Genomic DNA, 23,574 nt, shown 5'->3' on the forward strand with positions numbered 1-23,574 from the left:
TGTCCACGCAAAGGAAAATGGCTGATATAGCCTCCATCCTCGGCAAGTTAAACCATTTGAATGAAATGAATAAATGACCAAGATAAGTTAAGGCCAATTGTCCAAGGACACTTGGAACAATCAGACACATGCACATACATACATGTATTCCTAATAAATTACTTAGAAAGTGTTAAGAACACCCAACAAGAAAATTAATGAATTATCTGCCTCCATTGTGGATTTCTTGGAACTTGAACGTTTATTGTTATATTTAATGAGTAATGTGATATAATGAACTATTTTGAAGGACATATGACAATTACCCCCTTGGCTAAATAATAAGCTTATGAGTTAAGAAATTTTAGACAATGATATATTACAGTTCGCAATTGGCAATATGTTCGTAAATAATGACCTGGCGATATCATTGTTTAGAGATTGTTAGACTAATCCATCAACCACCAGACGACACACCTGAAGATGAGATCTTAAAATTTTGCATGAGTAACGCCACTAGCTGGCAGGATTTTAGGCGATTCCCATTAAAATGGATATTGATCGAACATGCGAAGGAAAGGGCAAAATTCCGGCGGGTCGACTACATTATTTTCTACATTTAACTAAGATTTATGGAGGATTTACAAAGATGTGGACCTAGATTGGTAATTTTCTGTCGTAGGAAGAGGTACCCATTACGAACTTCAAATACGAAATTTGAAACAATTCCGGTAAATTGGTGACATAAATCATCAAAATACCGATAAACGTTAGATACAATTATATGGGGGCTATACGAAAATGTGGGCCAGTATAGAATGTTTTCTGTCAGAGATGATAAGAGGTACTGGCGATGTCAAATACCAACGTATACCGACGTAATAGAAACAAGTAAAAAAGCAGTAAGTTCGGCCGGGCCGAACTTTGAATACCCTCCACCATTTGGAACGAATTAGAAAATTTTCAAAAAAAAATAAAATCCATTAAAAATTCTTTTAAAATCTTTAAAATATCTAATATGGGGGAATATACGATATTGTGGACCTTCTCTGCCGAGATATAAAGTACCCACAAGGAACTACTTGTGTGGATTTTCAGACAATTCCATTGAAAAATGTGGCTAACATCATCAAAATACCGAATATCGGGGGGTACAGTTATATGGGGGATATACGATATCGTGGACCTATATAGACAATTCTTTTTGAGGGATTAAAATGTCCACAAGGGACTCCTTTTGTGGAATTTCAGACAGTTCCATTGAAAAATGTGGCTAAAATCATCAAAATACCGAATACCGTGAGGGTACCGTTATATGGGGGCTATACGATATTGTGGACCTATATAGATAATTCTCTGCCGAGGTATAAAGTACCCACAAGGAACTACTTGTGTGGATTTTCAAACAATTCCATTAAAAAATGTGGCTAAAATCATCAAAATACCGAATATCGGGGGTACCGTTATATGGGGGCTATACGATATCGTGGACCAATATAGCCCATCTTCGAACTTGACCTGCCTGCAGACAAAAGAGAGATCTGTGCAAAATTTTAGCTTTCTATCTTAATTCGTTTAGACTGTAGCGTGATTATAACAGACGGACAGACGGACGGACAGGGCTAAATCGTCTTAGAATTTTACGCTGATCAAGAATATATATATTTTGTTGGGTCTAAAATGATTATTTCGATGAGTTACAAACGGAATGACGAACTTATTACACCCTCCATACTTTTTTTGGTGGAGGGTATACAAATCGCTACAAATGTCTGCATTGGAAATTTTCTGTCATGGGAAGTTATACCCATTACGAACTCCAAATACAAAATTTAAACAATTCCCCTGAAAAGTGTGACACAAATCATCCAAATACCGAATATCGACTTTGCAAAATGGTCAGGCTTAGTACCATTATTGTTGTTTTTATAAAAACAAAGTTTGTTTATTAGTGGAGAATGTTTACCAATGACATAGCGAGGTACAGTTGTATGGGGTCTATAACAAAACTTGGACGTACATGTACTGTTTTCTGCAAGGATATTTTCTACATACTGGGAACACAAACTACCAATTTACGGCAAATTCTGTATAAAAGTGACTCAAAACACCTTAAATCTGCCAGTATAGTTATATGGGGGCTATACCAAAATGTTATTTTTCCCATTTTTCAATACCAAAAATTCTACGAAACTACAAGTAATTTTGGTGAGACTTTTTCCACCGTTAGGACTCAAGAAAGATTTCCACAAACGGACGGGCAGAAAAATGGACGTAAGTGTTTGATTTATTTTATTAAGAGTTGTGCGGCTTGTGGCAAACCTAAAAAATACAAAATCTATAAAAAATTGTAATATAAAATTGAACAAATAAACAAGTAAGAAAAGGCTATAGTCGTGCGGGGCCGACTATGTTATACCCTTCAACACTACAATATGTTAGAAGCCCCCTAATGTCCAAATCCATTTTGGAAGATTTCGCTTTTGAAATTAGGATTTTGACTAGGGACATTTGCCCAACATTTATGCACTCCGTCGGGCTGTAAGTTGTTGTAGTCCATTTTACAGATAAATATAATCCAATGGTCATCCAAAATGCTAGAATTCTTCCCTGTTCTTAACGTGGCGTGTCGATTGGCTTCAATTGTGTAATCGGAAAAACATATATGTTTTTGGTTAATTTGAACCCCTAAATATTTTGCAATCATCTCCAAAAGCAAGAAGCCTCTCTGTATCTCCAAATTTAGACTCATTTATATGAGTTGCTTGTGTACGATATTTGCCTATATTCGTCAACGAAATCAGCATAAACCAGTAAAGAAAGTCTTAAAGTCGGGCGGGGCCGACTTTATGATACCCTACACCACTTTGCTGATTTAGTAGAGCTCTACATAACAATAAAAGTTTTTATGGCTATGATTATAATTATGAAGTTCAAAGGACTAAATATGCCGAAGCATTTGTATCTTTTAAATTCGGAATTGTATTGCCCATTTGGTGCACAATTAATTTGAAATCGGATAAAGATATATATGGGAGCTATATCCAAATCTGAACCGATCTCGGTAAAATTTGGCAAATATATTTCTGAGCTGTATTTGATATATTTCCCTGAATATCGTTGTTACGGAGTGCATACTACGGCTGTGGGTAACAAATATGACAAATCGGATGAACAGTATATATGGGAGCTATAGCTATATCTGAACCGATCTTCACCAAATTTGACATACTATCTTCTAGACCTAATTCGGTCGTAAGTGCCAAATTCCATCCCATTTGGACAAATATTAGACGTTTGGTGCACAATAAAAAGTAAATCGGACGAAGTTATGTATGGGAGCTATATCCAAATCTGAACCGATCTCGATAAAATTTAGCAAATGTATTTCTGAGCTGCATTTGATATATTTCCCCAAATATTGTTGTTGCAGAGTGTATATTACGGCGGCGGTGGACAAAAATAACAAATCGGATGAACAATATATATGGGAGCTATAGGTATATCTGAACCGATTTCGATCAAATTTGGCATAAATATTTTCAGACCTAATTTGGGTGTATACGCAAAATTCAAATTCGGGCTGATATTACACGTTTGGTGCACAATAAAAGGCGAATCGGACGAAGATATATATGGGAGCTATATATAAATTTTGACCGATTATTTCCAATTTCAATAGGGTTCGTCCTTGGGCCAAACAAATGATCTGTGCAAAATTTCGTCTGGATCGGGCAATAAATGCGACCTGTACTTTGTTTACAAAAATACATGGACAGACGGACGGACGGACGGACATGCATAAATCGACTCAGAATGTGATTCTATGCAGATCATCAAAAGGAACTATGGGTCTATCTCGTTTCCTTCTGCCTGTTACAAACAAATGCACAAAGACATAATACCCTGACCACCTTGTGGTGTAGGGTATAAAAAGCCAGAAATTCGCCTTTTGTGTATTTCGGATATCGCCTGTATGTAATGTTGGTATTTTTCACACAAAATTAGTGGCCCATTGTAGCCGCTGTCCTAACTCTAACTTTATGCGAGATTTCGTGTTCTTTGGTTTCTAAATTTTGTTGGTCCATTTCAACCCCCTAATATATTGCGGACATCTTTGAAAACAAAAGGCCTAGCCCTTCCGAGCCCAACCCTACCGTTGTAAAAATTTTCGTGAGGATCGGACGATATTTTCAATACTTATATAATATCCCCAACATGTGTTGTAAGGTGAAAAATATTTCAAAATATTACAAGTCAAATTGAAATGAAAAAAATAAAAAAAATGTCCCAAATACTACAAAATCAATATTAATATCTTTATTGGCATATTTTTCTGCGATTTTTTTAGATTTTATACTTTTATGTCAAGAGGGTATTCTGAATTGACAAAATTTGTCAAAATCGGTCCAGCCATTTTTGAGATATAAGCGTTCTAAATAACATCCCCTTCCTTTGTATATATACATTGTATATATTTCGCTATATATAACCGATATATTTACTATCGGCATCTACGTAACGGTCAGAATTGACCTGTTCGTTTATTTGTGATTTCGCCGGGATTAAAATTATTCGGGTTTAGTGGAAAATTTGACTTCTATTTAACAAAAATGTTATGGCCTATTTCACCCACTTAATATTACCCGATGACCATCAAAATTTGAATGCTTCTGCCCAGCCCTAAGCTCTAGCCCCCAGTTTTTGGTCCATTTCAACCCCTAAATATTATGCGATCATCTCCAACATAGCCGCACCTCCATTCTAAATTTCGTGAAGATCAGGCCATAATTGCGACCTGTAGATTGATTACAAATTAACATGGACAGACGGACGGACGGACATACATAGCTAGATCGACTCAGCTCGGCGAGATAGGAAGTTCCTATATACTTTCCTATGTGGGAAACCAATATTTCGTGGTGTTACATAATTATTGGCCCAATCAAACTTATAATACCCCCAACACAAAGTGTTGTAGGGTATAAAAGGCAGATAAGTACGAAAACGTGAACCGGCATGGCCCTTTTACTAACTTAACCTGCCTATTGGATTGCTGCAACAAGATAAATAGTATCAGTCGGTTTTGCCGACAGATATATACCTGCAGCCTTGAGTTATGATTATTCACACTGTTGACCCTTTATGGGTCGTATCTGACCTAAGTCTGATATAAATAGTACATCGTGCCATATTTTGACTATATCGTCTACTTCCTACGCTTCATATTCGACGGACCTTTCGGCCCTTTGGACCCATTCCAATCGACGGGGCTTGTCCGCAGGCAACATTCTTTGCATCAATTGAATTTTGTACGGGAACAAATACAAATCAATGCGAATAATACGTTGTAAAGTGGACCGAGCCATGCCCAACTGCTGAGAACGGCGTTTTTGGGATGTTCTTGGGGACTTCTCAACACTGGCTCGTACGCAGCGATATTCTCGACCGATTGCCTTGGTCGACTTTTATATGGCCTCTTCGGATTAGAAAGAGCCTTACCAGTCGAAAATTTTTCGTATAAACGCTTAATGGTGTTCTTAGAAGGCGCACTTCTCACATTTTTTAATGTTTTAAAAGCACGTTGAGTTTTCACAATTGACTTCTTCTGTTGAATGTAAATTTCAACTATTTCAGAGCGCTCGCGTGGCGTGTATTGGTTCATGGTAAAAATCTGCTTGGACTGACGCTTCAAACGCGGTATGTCATTAAGCGATGTGACATCTCTGTCAAAAGTTATGGCGCTGCCAGATGGCTCCGTCGAATATGGGCAACACTGTAAGATATATGTAAAATTTCTGTAAAAAATGTGGAAATGTGCGAGAGGTACTAGATAAAGCGGACCGAAATATTCCACTTTATCTAATACAGATATAAATATTGGTATGAGCACAATTTAAACAAAATCGAATATTTATAACCAAATTTATAAGGAATCATAAATTCCGATAAATTACATATTCATATCAGATTTCAGGTTAAGAGAAATATTTAGATACAAAAAGTTACATAGAGTCGCCGACTTGTTTCGCTAGTTATATTTATAATTATTGGAAATTGTGACCCTTTGTGGGTGAGGTACCAGAAGAAATGTTTCGATCTCTACCATCTTTAAAACAGATCTTGTGTTGATGGAAATATTGAGATGTGGCTAGTCTAAATGGAATCGGATGTTAATTTTGTGTTTTATGAGCTTCATGGGTATTCAAAATGTTGACCCTTTGTATGGTAGAGGTATCGGAAGGAGTGGACCGATACATTCCGTCTTCACAGAAGATCTTGTGTTAAAAGAAATGATGGAATATATGAAATATGAAGAGAACCGGATGTTGATTTCGGATCAAATTTTGCTCAAAGTTTTGAATAATCAAAACGATTATAAAGTTTGGATTATTTAAAATTTTAACCCTTTGTAGGGGAGGTATTTGAGCGACATTGTTCATCGGAAATGTTTCAAAGTTGGTATTTGAAATTCGAAATGCATACTACAGCCTCTAACAGAAAATTATCTGTGCAGGTTCACGTTTTAGTATAGTCCGCATATAATGTACATCCCTATATTCGGTATTTTGCATTTGAATATTGTAATAGCTTATGACAGAAGTTACGTCGTCGTATAGACCCTAGTATAACGGCTATCGGTATTTTTAAGATTTTAACAGAATTTTTAATCGAATATATTTTTGAAAATTGAAAAGTGGAGGGTATTCAAAGTTTGACCCAACCTAATTTACAGTTTTTTTTATTTATGACTGTGACGGCCAGCAGAACTGTGAAGACTTCATTACCAAAATTCAAACGCTGAATGCAGCTTGGAAGAACCTTTTCCATATTTTGTCTAGATCGGATCCGATTTAGATATGGCTCTCATATATTAATAAGTTTTAATATAATTTAATAAAGACTGTAAAGGTTAGACAGCATCGATTAAGACAGTTTTATATATAAGCTTGGTCAAAGTCATAACACGCACTCTGAGCAATGATATTAGAAATCCACATACAGTAATAAAAAGAACTCAGTCAGATTTAGTGGTAATCGATAACGGTTCAGATATAGCTCTCATATATCAGTTTCATCTGCTCTAGCGCATTCAATATGATCATGTGTATTAAGATTTACTTCACATAAATTTCCTACAGAAACGTGTAGGGTGGAAAAAATCGAATCTGGTTTTTGGCCTTTCTTTACTTGTTGAATTTTTGAGATATATGCGCATTTTAAAACTACTCCAGTGTGATCTCTGTGTGACCCCAGAAAAAAATATTTCTTTAAGCCATAAATTGAAATTCCAATTTATTTCGAATCTGTCATTGGTCTAAGGTCCTCTGCCAAATAAGAAATTTCATCATTTCGTTTATGTGAAACTAATAGCTAGTATTTTAGCATTATCGTGTCAACCTTTGCAAACTTCTCCATAGCCAAATTACTTTACTCCATCTTTAAATTTTAATATCTTCCTAAAGTGCAAAAATTTGGAAAACTAATATTTCTGAAATAAAATCCCTATAGTTTTTCACTTAAGTGGCGGAAAATTGTTTGGCCCTTAAGCATTTATCACACCTTTGTTAAAACTTTAGATGGAGTTTAGCACAAAAGTGTGTTAGTTGAGTTGAGAAGTATCAAATGATACGATAACATGTCATATGCAAACATATATCAGACACACACAAACACACACCAACCAGGGCACATAGATTCTACACGCTCTCTACGCTTCAATAGGCTTCATATATCCTGGCAGCCTGCTTTTCAAGTTGTTGCCGCTGTTTACCTTCATAAATTAACTACGAACGCAGCCCATACCGGTTGTCAACGTAACCAACCGTGTGATGGGGGTAAACCGGCAACCAAGTTATGGACTCCAAACAATGCAAAAGGGAAAACATAAATTTCATACTCCAACCAGCTACGTCGAACTTCGGGTCACATCCTTTTCCTTGAATATCCTGTGACTTGTTTAAGTGGAAATTTTAAAATTTTTTTAAATTGAAAATTACTTAGAATCCCCAAAATTCCTCAAAAATGGGTAAGAAAGGTAAAGGAAATAAATTGGCAAAAATGTCCGAAGAGGAAAGGGCAAGATATCTCCAGCTACGGGCTGATATTGAGGAAGAGGCCCGTCGCCGAAAAATGCAACTGATTTCCATGTATATGAAGGTAATTTTTCCTTTGGGAATGTCACATCTTTAAATTATTACTACGGTCCTTTTGACTTTCGCAGAATAAACTAAAACGGGAGGAGGCTTTCAGCCGCCTGAATATGGCCAAAATCAATCAAGAGTGGCGTTCCATTTTGAGACAGGTCAAATGTCAGGAGTTGCGCAAAGAAATTATTGACATGGAAAAATACAGCAAGGACATGTTGGATCACAAGGACGGTGTCATACAGCGATTGCTGCACGACTTAGAAGTGGCCCATGGTCAACATGATACAAGTTCCCAAACCCACATGGAAATGTTGCATCATTTTATGAGTGAGTGAAAGAGATGGAAGATTTCTGTTCCAATATTGCTGTTTGCCATTTACAGATATCCAAGAACAACGCTTGGTTTTCTTCAAGGAGAACTATGAGCGCGAGAGGCAAACAATGCTCGAACAATTTAATGAGGATTTCAGTAAAATGCAAAATTTACGGGAGCGCGCCCAGGAACAACTGGAGAATGTCTACTATCAGCTGGAAGAGAAAAATGAGAATCAGCGCAATGAGGCCCACGAGAGATATCTGGAGAAATTGGATGATATCAAGGCAACGGTAAGGAACCTACTATAGAAACCTAGTCCTTTAGCCTATTGGGGATCTGTTAAAGTTGTTGTTCTTACAGACAACCTATTAAAGGCATTCTGGCAGTAGATAACCTGGTAAACAGGGACGTAATCAAAACCCCATTTCGAAAATAGCTCAAGGGCGGCCCATCTGGCAAACAATAAATTTTCTTTTAAAAATTAGCAAAGAATTTATAAAAATAGCCATTCCGGAGGGGGCCAACCTGCTTGCAAATACTTTATTTAAAATTTCTAACTTTTTTCTTTTTCAAAAGAAAGCTTTTGAAGACCTTTTATCTATAGCATGGGTGGCATTTTTTTTTTCAAAACATTTATCTAGAAAACCCCTTCCTTTACAGATGCAGCTACGTATTGAAGAAATCACCGAAAAGGGCGAACAAAAACTCGAAAAACTATGGAAAGAATACCAACAGGCATTAGCTGAATATGTTCAGCATACCGAAGGATTCTATGCTGATTATATGGATCTGAAAGAAAAAGATGAAGAATATACAAATCAAACTCGAGAATATTGCTATGAGATAGAAAAGGCCAGCAATCAGTTGGCCGCTTTGAAACTTACCGTGGCCGATGCTGAAGATAAAAGCGAAGTGAAGTTGAAACATTTAAAAGATCTCAAAGAATACATGATGAAGAAACATGCGGAACTAAAGGAAAGAATCGATGCTGAATTGCAGGGGAATCAGGAGAAATTCAAAACGATCAGTGTGGAAAGTTATCAAGCGGTGAAGGTGAGTAAAATGGGAGAGTTTTTTTTATATGTTGATGATAATCCCAATATTTCTACTGGTATGAAGATGGAATACATCAGACCCATCAGAATCAGTCAGAATTTTCAAAAACAAAACGATCATAAAATGGGAAATGAGCATCCGATTTTTTTTAACTTGGTATATTCCAATATTTCTGTCAACACAAAACTAGCTGTGAAGATATATAATTTCGGACCACTCCTTCTGATACCTTTTACCAAAATGGGCCAACATTTTGAATAATTTTATCTTTTACAATGTGGGATATAAGCTTCAGATTCTCAGCAAATTTCACATATTCAAACAGTTTTGATGACACAAGTTGTGGTTTGAAGATAGGATATATCGGTCCACACTATCTGGTACATCCGCCACAAAGGGGTCGAAATTTTGAATAACGAAAAGCTCATAAAATGCGAATAAACATCCGATTCTCTTCAAGTTTCACTCATCTCTATATTTCTTTTAATAAAAGATATGGCGTGAAGATGATAGATATCGACCTAACGCTTCTGGTACCTGCCTCTCCACCATAGTATGGAGGGTATATTAAGTTTGTCATTCCGTTTGTAACGACTCAAAATAAAATTCTATGTCGATTTTGCGATTTCCGTCCATCTGTGGAAATCACTCTAGCTTCAAAACAAAATGAAGTAGGCTGATAAAGTTTTACTTAAATGTTTTCATACCAAATTTCTTACTTGACTTTTATACATTATTTTTATACCCTCCACCTTGGAAAGGAGGGTATATTAACTTTTTCATTCCGTTTGTAACATCCTTAAATATTCGTCGTAGACCCCATAATCAGCATAAAATTCTAAGTCGATCTAACGATGTCCGTCTGTCTGTCTGTTGAAATCACGATACAGCCCACATTATTTAACGTAGAGCGCCAAAATTTAGCAGAGCAATTGGCATTGTGTCTATGATATATATCGGTCCACGTTCTGGTATAGTCCCCATATAACGGTACCTCCCGATATTCGGTATTTTGATGATTTATGCCACATTTTTTCACGGATTTGTCTGAAAATTGGTATTTGTAGGTCATAACGGGTCCCTGTACGTGTGGCAAAACATTGCATGTATAAGTTCACGTATGGCCCCCATATAAAGGTACCTCCCGATATTCGGTATTTTGATTATTTTTGCCACATTTTTTTTAACGAATTTGTCTAAAAATTGGAATTTGTTGGTCATAATGGGTTCCAGCTCCAGTGGCGAAACATTGCATGTATGGGTCCATGATTCGGTATAGCCCCCATATAACGGTACCTCCCGATATTCGGTATTTTGATGGTTTTTGCCACATTTTTTTCACTGATTTGTCTAAAAATAGGTATTTGTGAGTCATAATGGGTCCTAGTTCGTGTGGCGAAACGTTGTATGTATGGGTCCACGTTTTGGTATAGCCCCCATATAACGGTACCTAACAATATTCTGCAATTTAATGATTTTTGGCACATTTTTTTTCACGTATTTGTCTGAAAATTGGTATTTGTATGTCATAATGGGTTCTAGCTCCGTTGGCGAAACTTTGCATGTGTAGGTCCACGATTTGGTATAGCCCCCATATAACGATACCTCCCGATATTCGGCATTTTAGTGGTTTTTGCCACAATTCTTCTAATGTTTCCTTTACCCTAAGGTGGAGGGTATTAAAAGTTTGGCCCGGCCGAACTTAATGTTCTTTTACTTGTTAATTCTCATATGACATTTGGTTCCTTATCCAATCCGCACACAACATCAAATGCCTTCATTCAAAATTTCAAATATCCCTTCCTCATATACCAAAATGTCGTACTTGTTGGTACGTTTTTCAGAATCCTTATCCATATATTAACCCTATTTTTTAAAACGTAACCTTAATGCAAATTTAGATTTTTCGAACTTTTTAGTGCAAAATTTTCAGCTCCATTTGTTCATTCAAATCCATATTGTTAGCTTAATGCCAATGCCAAAAGTCCTGCAGACCAAACACACATCTGAGTAAAATTGTATCAACCTACTTCAATTCGCTCGGAAGCTAGAGGGATTTCCACAGACGGACAGACGTACTGACACCATTAAATCGACAGAGAATTTTATGCTGATCGGACAGACAGACGAACGGACATCGTAAAATCGACATCGAATTTTGAGCTGATTAAGAATATATGTACTTTGTAGGGTCTAAAATGTATATTTCGAGGTGTTCCAAACGGAATGACGAACTTTCTGTTCCATTCATACTATGGTAAACGGTATAACAAGTAAAAGAGGTTATAAGTTCAGCCGGGCCGCACTTTGTTAACTTAGAATATTAAATTGTTTTATAAAACAAGTAAGCTAGGCTACAGTGGTGGGTGGCCGGTCATGTGATACCCCTGCAACACTACAATATGTTAGAAGCCCCTTGATGTCCACAACCATCTTGGAAAGTTTCACTTTTGACATTATGTCATAAAGTACTGCCCAGATATTACCCTTAGCTTTTTGACCAGGAATATTTGCCCAATATTTACGCACTCCGTCGTGCTGTTAGTGGTTATTGTCCATTTTACAGCTAAATATAATCCAATGGTCATCCAAAATGCAAGACTTCTTCCCTGTTCTTAACTATGTTCTCATGCAAAATTCTGCGTCGATTGGTTTCAATTGATTGATCAGAAAAAATTTTCTGTTTTTGGTTCATTTGAAACCCTATATAATTTACGATTTGCTTATCTACGATATTTTTCTATATTCGTCAACGAAATCAGCATAAACAAGCGAGCGGGGCCGACCGTTGAATACTCTACAACACTATAATAAACCATACATTTTATATAGGCGAGATACTCGAAAGAACTCCACAAGATATTGTGACAAATAATAAAAGAAAACCATCAGGTTTCGTTCTCTAATTTTCGAATAATAGCAACTTTAACTAATTTGCTCATTTCCAATTTATTGGTAGATGTTGCACGTAAATGGTCTTCCTAGATCTGGAACCAATATTTCCCAAAGACCTATAATCTCTCAGAAGTGGCAAAAGATTAACATTTATTATTGGTTTTTGACTGAAACGCATCTATATGAGATACAGACATTTGACTATATTCTTCAACGAAATCAGCGCTAACGAAATAGTCAGAAGTGCGTCTTTCCTGTATTTGTGAATTCTCCAAAAAGTCCCTGGAATGGACATTTTCGTATTTAGTCTACAAAAGTAGGCAAACTATTTCACACATTGAATACTTTTTGGATGGCCATCCTAAGCTGCTTGGCTTTTGCAATGTGCGGTAACTCCCATTCAAATGTGCATGAGGATCGGGCGATAATTACGACCTGCTGACAATTTTGCAGTTTTTTGGTCCATTTCAACCCCTAAATATATAGCGATCATCTCCAAAAAAGTAGGCATCTATTCTGACCCTCATATTACCCCATGCAAAATTTCGTAAGGATCGGGCCATAAATGCGATCTGTATATGATATCCTGATATCCTAACTACTTAGTTTTGTTAGCTGTAAAAATATTACCAACTGTTTAATTCAAAATGAAAATATGCAAAAAAAAAATATGACAAAATTGAAAAAATATGAGAAAATGTTACAAAACCAATATTTTCATCTTTAGAGAGATATTTTTATGAGATTTTTTTAGACGTTTTTTCTTTCCTGCCAAGAGGCCATTCTGGATTAATGAGAACTGTCGAAATCAGTTCAGCCGTTCTAGACATATAAGAGATCTTTCAAGCATATCTTCTTTGATAGACATATATATCGCACATATTTTGCTATATATCCGATTTGTTGGATGTTAACATCAATGTAAAGGTCAGAAGTAACCTTGTCATGACTTTGTGATTTCGCCGGGATTTCAAAAATTCACGATTTAATGAAAATTTTTTAATTTTTTCAACACAAAAGATATGGTCTATTTTACCCGCTAAATATTATCCGATGACCACCCAAATTGGTAAGCTTCTTCCCCGCCCTAAACTCTAGCTACATACATCGATTGGTCTATAATTGCGACCTGTATAGCTACTGCAAAATCCGACATTTTTTCAGTTTTTGGTCCATTTCAACCCCTAAACATTTGGCGATCATCTCCAAAAGAAATAGGCTTCTATTCTGACCCTAACACCATCTTCGTGCAAAATTTCATAAGGATCAGGCCATAATTGCGACCTGTAGCGTGATTACAAATTAACATGGACAGACGGACAGACGGACGGACATACATAGCTAGATCGACTCAGCTCGGCGAGCTAGGAAGATCCATATATACTTTCCTACATGGGAAACCAATATTTCGAGGTGTTACATAAATTCTGGCCCAATTAAACTTATAATACACCCAACACATAGTGTTGTAGGGTATAAAAAGCCAGAAGTTCGCATTTCGTATATTTTGGATTTCACCTGTATGTTATTTTCAGCGTTTCGGTAGTATGGAAATGTTGGTATTTTTTACAGAAAAGTAGTGGTCCATTCTAACCACTGTCCTAAACTGAAACTTCATGCGAGATTTGGTTTTTATTTGTGACCTTTATAACGGCTGCAAAATCCGGAACATTTTTAGCTGTTGGTCCATTTCATATTGTGGGCATCTTTAAAAAATAACAATAGATGTAGCCCTTCTGAAACTATCCCTACCCTTGTGGAAATTTTCGTGAGGATCGGACGATAATTATGTATAATAACCCTAACCTGTGTTATAGGGTAAAAAATATGCCAAAATGTACACTTCAATATAATAAGTCAAACTGAAAACATCGCATGCGATAAAAAATAAAAAAAAAAAAATCACAAAATCTATAGCAACATCAGTATTGGCTTCTTTTTATGCTTTTTCTAGATTTTATTCTTTTATGTCATGAGGGCATTCTGAATTGACAAAATTTCTACATTTTAGCTAACACTCCTTCCCTTTGTATAAACACATTGTTTATTCTTCAATATATATATATATATATATATATATATATATATATATATATATATATATATATGAGATATTTATTATCGGTATCAACGTAATGGTCAGAATTGACCTTTTCATCTATTTGTGATTTCGACGGTATTAAAAATATTGGCGACTTAATGGAAAATTTGACTTGAATATTTAACACAAATGTTATTGTCTATTTCACTCACTAAATATTACCCGATGACCAAACTTGAAAGGCTTCCGCCCAGCCTTAAACTCTAGGCCCATGCAAACTTCCGCGTCGATTGGCCCATAATTGCGACCTTTCAACCTCTGAATATTATGCAATCATCTCCAAAAACAATAGGCTTCTATTCTCTCCCTATCCCCACATTCATGCTACATTTCGTGAAGATCGGGCTATAATTGCGACCTGTACAGTGATTACAAATTAACATGGACAGACGAACGGACGGAGATACATAGCTAGATCGACTCACCTCAGCGAAATAGGAAGATCCATATATACTTTCCTATGTGGGAAACCAATATTTCGAGGTGTTACATAATTTTTGGCCCAATCAAACTTATAATACCCCCAACACATAGTTTTGTAGGGTATAAATAAGAAATAACCTAAATTACCAAGCCCTATATTAAATAATGTTGACTTTATCGTGATTTCAAAAGACAGACGGATATATCTAAATTGCCTTATAATTTTATTCTGATCAGGAACATATATACTTTTTGGCGTTTCCAACGAATATTTCGAGGTGTTGCAAACAGAATGAGGGTATAAAAACTTGAAGAAGTATATTCGTTTCGTGTTGTTTCGATTTGCTAAGCCTTATATTTTGCCAATCCGTTTGAAACATCCCAAGAGATTCGTCATAGACCCCGTAAAGTATATTATTATTCGATTTAAGGACATCCGTCTGTATGTCTGTCTGGCTGTCTGTATAAATCACGATACAGCCGACATTATTTGACGTATACCATCAACAATGGCAGAACAATTTGTATGTTTGGTATTGAAAATAAGATACATCGATACACGTTTTGGAATAGCCGCCATATAACGGTACCGCCTGATTTTCGGTATTTTGATGATTTTCGACACATTTTTCCACGGATTTGTCCAAAAATTTCTCAGTTTTAGTTCGTAAAGGGTCCTAACTCCTGCGGCGAAAAATAATATGCATAGGTCTACGCCCTCACATAATGGTACCACCGGATATTCGCGAGTGAATTCAGATACTTAAAAATGTCTTATTTACCCAAAAGTAGGGGGGTATTAAAAGTTCGGTCCGCCCGAATGTCGTTTTACTTGTTTGTTTCTATTTTTATACCCTACACCACATAGTGGTAGGGGTATTATGTCTTTGTGCATTTGTTTGTAACATGGAGAAGGAAGCGAGATAGACCCATAGTTAATTTGGAGAATCTCCATAGAATCACTTTCTGAGTTGATTTATGCATGTCAGTCCGTCCGTCCGTCCGTCCATGTATTCTTGTGAACAAAATGCAGGTCGCATTTATTATCCGATTGACATGAAATTTTCCAAACAACATTTGTTTGCCCAAAGGATGAACCCTATTGAAAGATGTGGAGATAATCGGCAAAAATTTAGATGTAGTTCCCATATATATCTTCGTTCGATTTGCATTTTATTGTGCACCAAACGTGTAATATCAGCCCGAATAGTATGGAATTTTGCACATACAACCAAATTAGGCCTGAAAATAAGTGTGCCAAATTTGATCGAAATCGGTTCAGATATGGCTATAGCTCCCATATATATAGTTCAGCCGATATGTTATTTTTGTCCTCCGCAGCCGTAATATGCACTCTGTAACAACAATATTTGGAGAAATATATCAAATGCAGCTCAGAAATACCTTTGCTTAATTTTATCGAGATCCGTTCAGATTTGGATATAACTTCCACATATAACTTCGTCCTATTTGCCTTTTATTGTGCACCAAACGTCTAATATTTGCCCAAATAGTATGGAATTTGGCACATACGACCAAATTAAGTCTAGAAGCTAGTATGCCAAATTTGGTCAAGATCGGTTCAGATACAGCTATAGCTTCCATATATATTGTTCATCCGATTTGTTGCATTTGTTACCCACAGCCGTAATATGCACTTCGTAACAACGATATTCAGGGTGTACAAAATACATTGTACATACTTTTGAGTGCGATTAAGGCGCTGGGAAAATTCAGCAATAAAAAATAAATCTTCTAAAATTAAATATTTCCCAGCCGCCATAAAATATCACATGTGAAGAATTCGGTGATCTTGTGCGCTGACGCATACGATAATGTGTCAGATAATAAAGGTTATGACCCACACGCACAGATATCGATGCGCTCAGTAGATGCACAAGATCACTTGAATGAAATGTAAAGCAGCCCTGCAATGTTCTCCATTCAATATTAGAATAGATAAGAACAATTGTGTGGCTGCGACTAGGTTAAGTTAGATTAGTTTCAGTAGTACGTAAGAAACATATTCCTTAAATAAAATTAGAATTGAAACTACATCCAAAGAATAAGGTTCTTTCTTTTCTCGCCTTTTTCATTGGTCCTTCGAAAAATAAAGAATCGACGACCTAAAATAAAATTGATTTGAGTTATCCCCCACCAGAAAAGCCAAAAAAGAAGTAGCTGTTCTTCAAAAAGGAGGAGAACTGCTACCAAAAAGTCCGCTGAGACATTTTAAATGTAAGACCGTAGGGCATTTTAAAAGATAGTCGAAGGGACAAAATTATATGAAAAAGCCATAGTGCAAAAATAAAAAAAAAAACCATAAAGGCAAAAATAAAAAAAAGACCCAACGGGCAAAAATTACAAAATACGCCATAGGAGCAAGAAAAAAAAAAAAAACAAAAAAGACCCACGGGGCAAATTAAAAAAAAAAAAAAATAATAACTAAATGAGGACAATAAAGTCCCAAAAAGAAAAAAAAACATGCAATTTTGAAAAGAGGACATCAAAAGTCCCAATTAAAAAGAAGTAAATTAAAAAAAAATAATAATAATAAATAAATGAAATAAAAGCAGTAAAAAACCAGTAAGGAAAGCTCAAAAGTCGGGCGGGGCCGACTATATGATACCCTACACCACTATGCATATTTAGTAGAGCTCTCGTAAAAAGGTTTATACAGTGCATTTCAGAGCTCTATGAGATATTTGGTACAAAATCAAAATCTATCTAATTTCTCCAAATTTTACGTATTAGCTTCTAGACTGAATTCGGTCTTATGTACGAAAATTCAGGTGATTTGGGCTGATATTGACCATTTAGTGCACACTTAACCCTAAATCGGATGAAGATATATATGGGAGCTATATTCAAATCTGAACCGATTTCGATAAAATTTAAAACAGCTATTCCTGCGCTCCATCTAATACCTGGTACCAAATATCGCGGTTGTGGAGTGAATATTACGAATGTATGGGACTAAAACACTAAATCGGATGAAACATATATATGGTTGCTATATCTATATCTGAACCGATTTTCACTAAATTTGATATACTTGCTTTTAGGCTGAATTTGGTCCGATGTACTAAAATTCAGTCCATTTGGACTTATATCGGCCATTTGGTGCCCAATTAACCCGAAATCGGATGAAGATATATATGGGAGCTATATCCAAATCTGAACCGATTTCGATAAAATTACAAACAGCTATTTCTGGGCTGTATCTTATATCTGGTACCAAATATCATTCTTGTGGAGTGCATATTACGAATGTGAGAGGTTTAAACCAAATCGGATAAAACATATATATGGGAGCTATAGCTGTTCCTGAACCGATTTTCTCCAAATTTGTTGTATTTGCTTTAAGGCTAATCTCGGTCACATGTGCCAAAATTCGGGCCATTTGGGCTGATATTGGCCATTTGTTGGTCAATTAACCCGAAATCGGATGAAGATATATATGGGAGCTATATCCAAATCTGAACCGATTTCGATAAAATTTAAAACAGCTATTTCTGTGCTCCATCTAATACCTGGTACCAAATATCACGGTTGTGGAGTGCATAGTAGGAATGTTAGGGACTTAAAGATCAAATCGGATTAAAGATATATATGGGAGCTATAGCTATATCTGAACCGATTTTCTCCAAATTTGATATACTTGCTTCTAGGCCGAACTCGGTTGGGTGTGCCAAAATTCAGGTAATTTGGACTGATAGTGGACATTTGGTGCACATTTAACCCGAAATCGGATGAAGATATATATGGGAGCTATATCTAAATTTGATCCGATTCTCACCAATTTCAATAGGGTTCGTCCTTGGGCCAAAAAAATATTGTTTGGAAAATTTCATCTCAATCGGATAATAAATGCGACCTGCATTTTGTTCACAAGAATACATGGACAGACGGACGGACATGCATAAATCGACTCAGAAAGTGATTCTATGAAGGTTCTCAAAAGTAACTATGGGTCTAACTCGTTTCCTTCTCCATGTTACAAACAAATGCACAAAGACATAATACCCTTACCACTATGTGGTGTAGGGTATAAAAACGAAGAAGCAAAATATACAAAAAAAAAATATATATATATATATATATATATAAAAGCAAAAAATGGAAAAGGAGTTCCAAAATCAAAAGTTCCAAGAAGAGGAACGAGAAAATACAACAGCGTCAGGAGACGCATTGAATATATCCGAGTTCGATATGGAAAAAATGGTACGAGAGTTTCGGGCGTTCCAGAATGTGATTATCCAGCAGCACCAGGAGAAAATTAAGTCGATTATGGAAGAAATTGAGCAGATGTTCCTATCGCAGCAATCCAGCAACAATCAAAAAGGGGACAAGGAACAAAAGGAAAGGCAAGTCGTCGAAGCTGGAAAAGATGACCTGTCCACACAACTAGCAAGTGCAAGAGAGGGACATAATGCTGTTGAACGAAAACAGATTCCAGTCTTGGAAGGTAATTCTGGAAATTTTTTCCCGCCGGCAAGTCCTCATTTTGAGGAACGGAAAGAAGAAGAAGAAGAAAATTCCGCCCTGACCAATGAAGAACCCGAAAAACATAATGATATTGGAGAAAAGGAAAAAGAAATGAAGGCGATAAGCACAGAAGGTCACATCATTTCCAACGAATATGGGAAAGAATTAATCGAAGAAATGAGAAAAGACAAACAAAATTCTCTGGTTCCGGTTCCTGAAGAGTATTCCAACGAGTATGGAAATGAATTTATCGAAGAAGTGGGAAAAGCCAAACAAAATTCTCTGGTTCCGGTTCCTGAAGGTCTTAGCGAAATCCATAGCAAATCATCAAGGGCCGTGAAAACAGAAGACGACGAATCGGAGCTTACAATAAAGCCGACGGCAATCATTTGCTACATGGGTGATGACGGTCTGCAGCGATGGACTACTAATTCGGCAGCATGGAAAATGAAGCCGGCAGATAAAGGTGGTGGTATCGGCAAGAGAGGCTGGATGAAACGTTGGAGTCGTTTCCTGGAAGCGGTTACCTGATATTATTTCAACATATATAGATAGTTACGCATAAATTTTCTTTTCAAATCTTTCATATCTTTATATTTAAATATTCCATATTATCCATTTGTTAACTTTATAAAAAATACAGTCCACTATAAACATGCACATTTAAGCCGCCCGGGAGAATGTACAAAATACTTTGTACATACTTTTGAGTGCGATTAAGGCGCTGGGAAAATTCAGCAATAAAAAATAAATCTTCTAAAATTAAATATTTCCCAGCCGCCATAAAATATCACATGTGAAGAATTCGGTGATCTTGTGCGCTGACGCATACGATAATGTGTCAGATAATAAAGGTTATGACCCACACGCACAGATATCGATGCGCTCAGTAGATGCACAAGATCACTTGAATGAAATGTAAAGCAGCCCTGCAATGTTCTCCATTCAATATTAGAATAGATAAGAACAATTGTGTGGCTGCGACTAGGTTAAGTTAGATTAGTTTCAGTAGTACGTAAGAAACATATTCCTTAAATAAAATTAGAATTGAATCTACAGCCAAACCGTTCGGTTGGTTTTCTCTTCTCATTCACAGGGAAATATATCAAATACAGCTCAGAAATATCTTTACCAAATTTTATCGATATCGGTTCAGCTCCCATATATATCTTTATCCGATTTCAAATTAATTGTGCACCAAATGGGCAATACAAGCATATTTAGTCCTTTGAACTTTAAATTATACTTATAATCATAACGTGTATAATTGAACTTTCCCATAAAAACGTTTAATTGTTATGTGGAGCTCTACTAAATTAGCAAAGTGGTGTAGGGTATCACAAGTCGGCCCCGCCAGACTTTAAGGCTTTCTTTACTGTTTTTTTTTTCATAGTCAGTTTTTTTTTTCATTTCAGAACTTAAAAAATATCTTCGAAAAAGGCAACACTCTGCTACAATTGGTGGCTGTTTGTCGTAAATTCGAAACCGAAAAGGAGAAAGTTTTACCCATGGGTTTGCCGCCCATTAGCAAGATAATGTTTGAAAATGAAGCTGAGGAATATTCACAAGTACCAGAGGAGCTGAAGTCAGTAAGTTAAGCATTATTTTATTCCTTTTACATAATACAACAAATTATTTGTTTATTTCCAAAAAAAAAAAAAAAAAAAAACATCTAGGATAATTTTTGCAACTGGCAATTGATGGAAGATTTCTGGCGGCGTGTTAACAATGTTAAAATCGATCTGGTTTGTCTGACACAGCGCAAGCGGGGCTTGGAAGAAGAAAACGACCGACTGAAAAGGGAATTGGAGGAACGTTTAATGAGCCTTAACATTGCCAACGGCATTAACACCCATGTCAACGATTATTTGGCCAAGAGGCCGAGCAGTATGCGAGTTGACCGAGTGGAACGTATCGATTTGGATCAACGCCAAACATGTCAGTCGGCAGATGTGAAAATGGGTCGCCAACCACCACAGCCCCAACACCAGCAGACGCGTTATTGTCGTCGTCCCCACACCTCTTGTGTTACGGAGGCACATCTCACCACCGTTGTACGTTCACGATTGTTGGCCAAAGGCAAACCGAAACTGGCCAAAATTGTCGCAATAAAACATTGAAAAATCACATTGCAATAAAGCGATTGAAGCGAAGAGAGGTGGACTCGCAAGGATGTGTGGCTGACATAAAGCGATCAATAAGCCAAGGAGTGTCCTTGCCACTTTTTTTATCCATCAAACAACAGATGTTGCGGACCTTCTTCTTTATCGTTTCTTGTGGCTTCTTTGCTCCACTTTGGTGGCCACCATAAAATATGACACTGCCAAGAGTTTTTCATATAAAAAGTAATAATTTTCCTGTGTTTTTTCTTTTCTTTTGTGTTATTAAGTGAGGTGTGGGGAACATAAAATAAATGTCAGTTGTTGGTTGCTTGAACAATTGAGTTCCATTTTTGATGTGGTCGTCATTCCATCAAATATGTGTCAAAAAGTAATAAAAGGAACAAATATAAAAATTTAATGTCATCGAAATTTATCATTTCTTTTCATTGCGCCATTAAGTGTTCTCCGTGCATTCAGAAAAACGGAAATTTTAACCCCTCCCCCCGCATAATGAAAGAACTCAAGACAAAATATTTGCCGAAGGTTGAGGTTAAGGTAGTGACGAACATTAAACATCAACTCAATACAACAATAACAACTGACAACTGTAACAAATCATAAGGAAATATAATCATTTTTAATGAAACCTGGACACAATGGTTTATTGTGGTAAATAATCTTTGGAATATGGCATTTATTTTCAGCAGAAATCTAAGGTTAGGCATTGTTTGAAAGGAGGTGGATGAAAAAAAGATGATTTTTATTACAAACGAAAATGTAATTATCAAGAAAAGTTTTAATGGCTTCATTAAACATATATTATTTTGAAATGCTAAGTGGATGGGATTGTTCAAAATTTTTTTTAAAACTCTTAGTCCAAGCTAAAAATGGATAAACCTGATGAAAATTAAATTTTCTAATCTTTATCAAACTGCAAACAAAATTATAATTCAGAGGCACATTTCAGGATTAAAGTCATTCCCTTTGTGAATCCACATTTAACCCTATAAATATTATCCAATAATCCGCTCTTTATACCCTACACCACATAGTGGTAAGGGTATTATGTCTTTGTGCATTTGTTTGTAACATGGAGAAGGAAGCGTGATAGACCCACAGTTACTCTTGAGGATCTTCATAGAATCACTTTCTGAGTCGATTTATGCATATCATTCCGTCTGTCCGTCTGTCTACGAATTTTTGTGAAGAAAATGCAGGTCGCATTTATAATCCGATCGAGATGAAACAATTTTTGTTTGGCTCAAGGACGAATCCTTTTGAAATTGGTGAGAATCGGTTCAAATTTAGATATAGCTCACATATTTATCTTTAACCTATTTCGGGTTAATTGTGCACCAAATGACCAATATTAATCCAAATAACCTGAATTTTGGCACATCCGACGGATTTTAGTCTAGATGCAAGTACATCTAATTTGGTGAAAATCCGTTCAGTTATAGCTATATTTCCTATATAAATGTTTCATCCGATTTGGGATTTAAGTCCCTCACGTGCGTAATATGCCATCCACAACAACTATCTTTGGTTTCAGATGTCAGATACAACTCAGAAATAAGTGTTTAAAATTTTGTCAATATCGGTTCAGATTTGGATATAGCTCCCATATATATCTTTATTCGATTTTACATTTTTTGTACAGCAAATGGTTAATATCAGACCAATTGGGCTGAATTTGGAAAATTCCGACTGAATTCTTCCTAGAAATTTGGAGAGAAACAGTTCAGTTTGGAGGGAATCAGCTATAGCTCCCATATATACAGGGTGAGATGAAAAAACTGCAACCAACTTCAGACTGCTGTCATTTCTAAGCAACTCGTCCGACACAACCGCAAGTGGCTATCTTTAGAGCACTCCAGCATTTAAATGTGAATAAATCGTACTCGTAATGATACTGGTAGCGTAGCCCGACGTCAAGGAAGTGGACGGAAGAAAACAGCAACATCAACAGAAACGGTCCGAAAAGTAAAGAAGCGAAGCTAAACATATCGCAATACTCCATTCGGCAAATATTGAAGAATGAACTCCAGAAATGGACACCAGAAT

General features: G+C 36.3%; 1 protein-coding gene across 1 annotated transcript; it reads left to right on the forward strand.

Moving 5' to 3' along the window:
• Positions 1–7,898: 7,898 nt before the first annotated feature.
• Positions 7,899–22,233, forward strand: LOC101899292 (dynein regulatory complex subunit 2). Its single transcript, XM_059127808.1, has 8 exons — positions 7,899–8,139; positions 8,204–8,456; positions 8,512–8,735; positions 9,106–9,498; positions 19,034–19,388; positions 19,443–19,930; positions 20,824–20,997; positions 21,085–22,233. The coding sequence occupies exons 1-8, from the start codon at positions 8,005–8,007 to the stop codon at positions 21,526–21,528; spliced, it is 2,466 nt and encodes an 821-aa protein (XP_058983791.1). The 5' UTR covers positions 7,899–8,004; the 3' UTR covers positions 21,529–22,233.
• Positions 22,234–23,574: the final 1,341 nt, after the last annotated feature.

This window comes from Musca domestica, unplaced genomic scaffold, assembly GCF_030504385.1.
Source record: "Musca domestica strain aabys unplaced genomic scaffold, Musca_domestica.polishedcontigs.V.1.1 48, whole genome shotgun sequence".
In the NCBI taxonomy this organism is placed as follows: Eukaryota; Metazoa; Arthropoda; class Insecta; order Diptera; family Muscidae; genus Musca; species Musca domestica.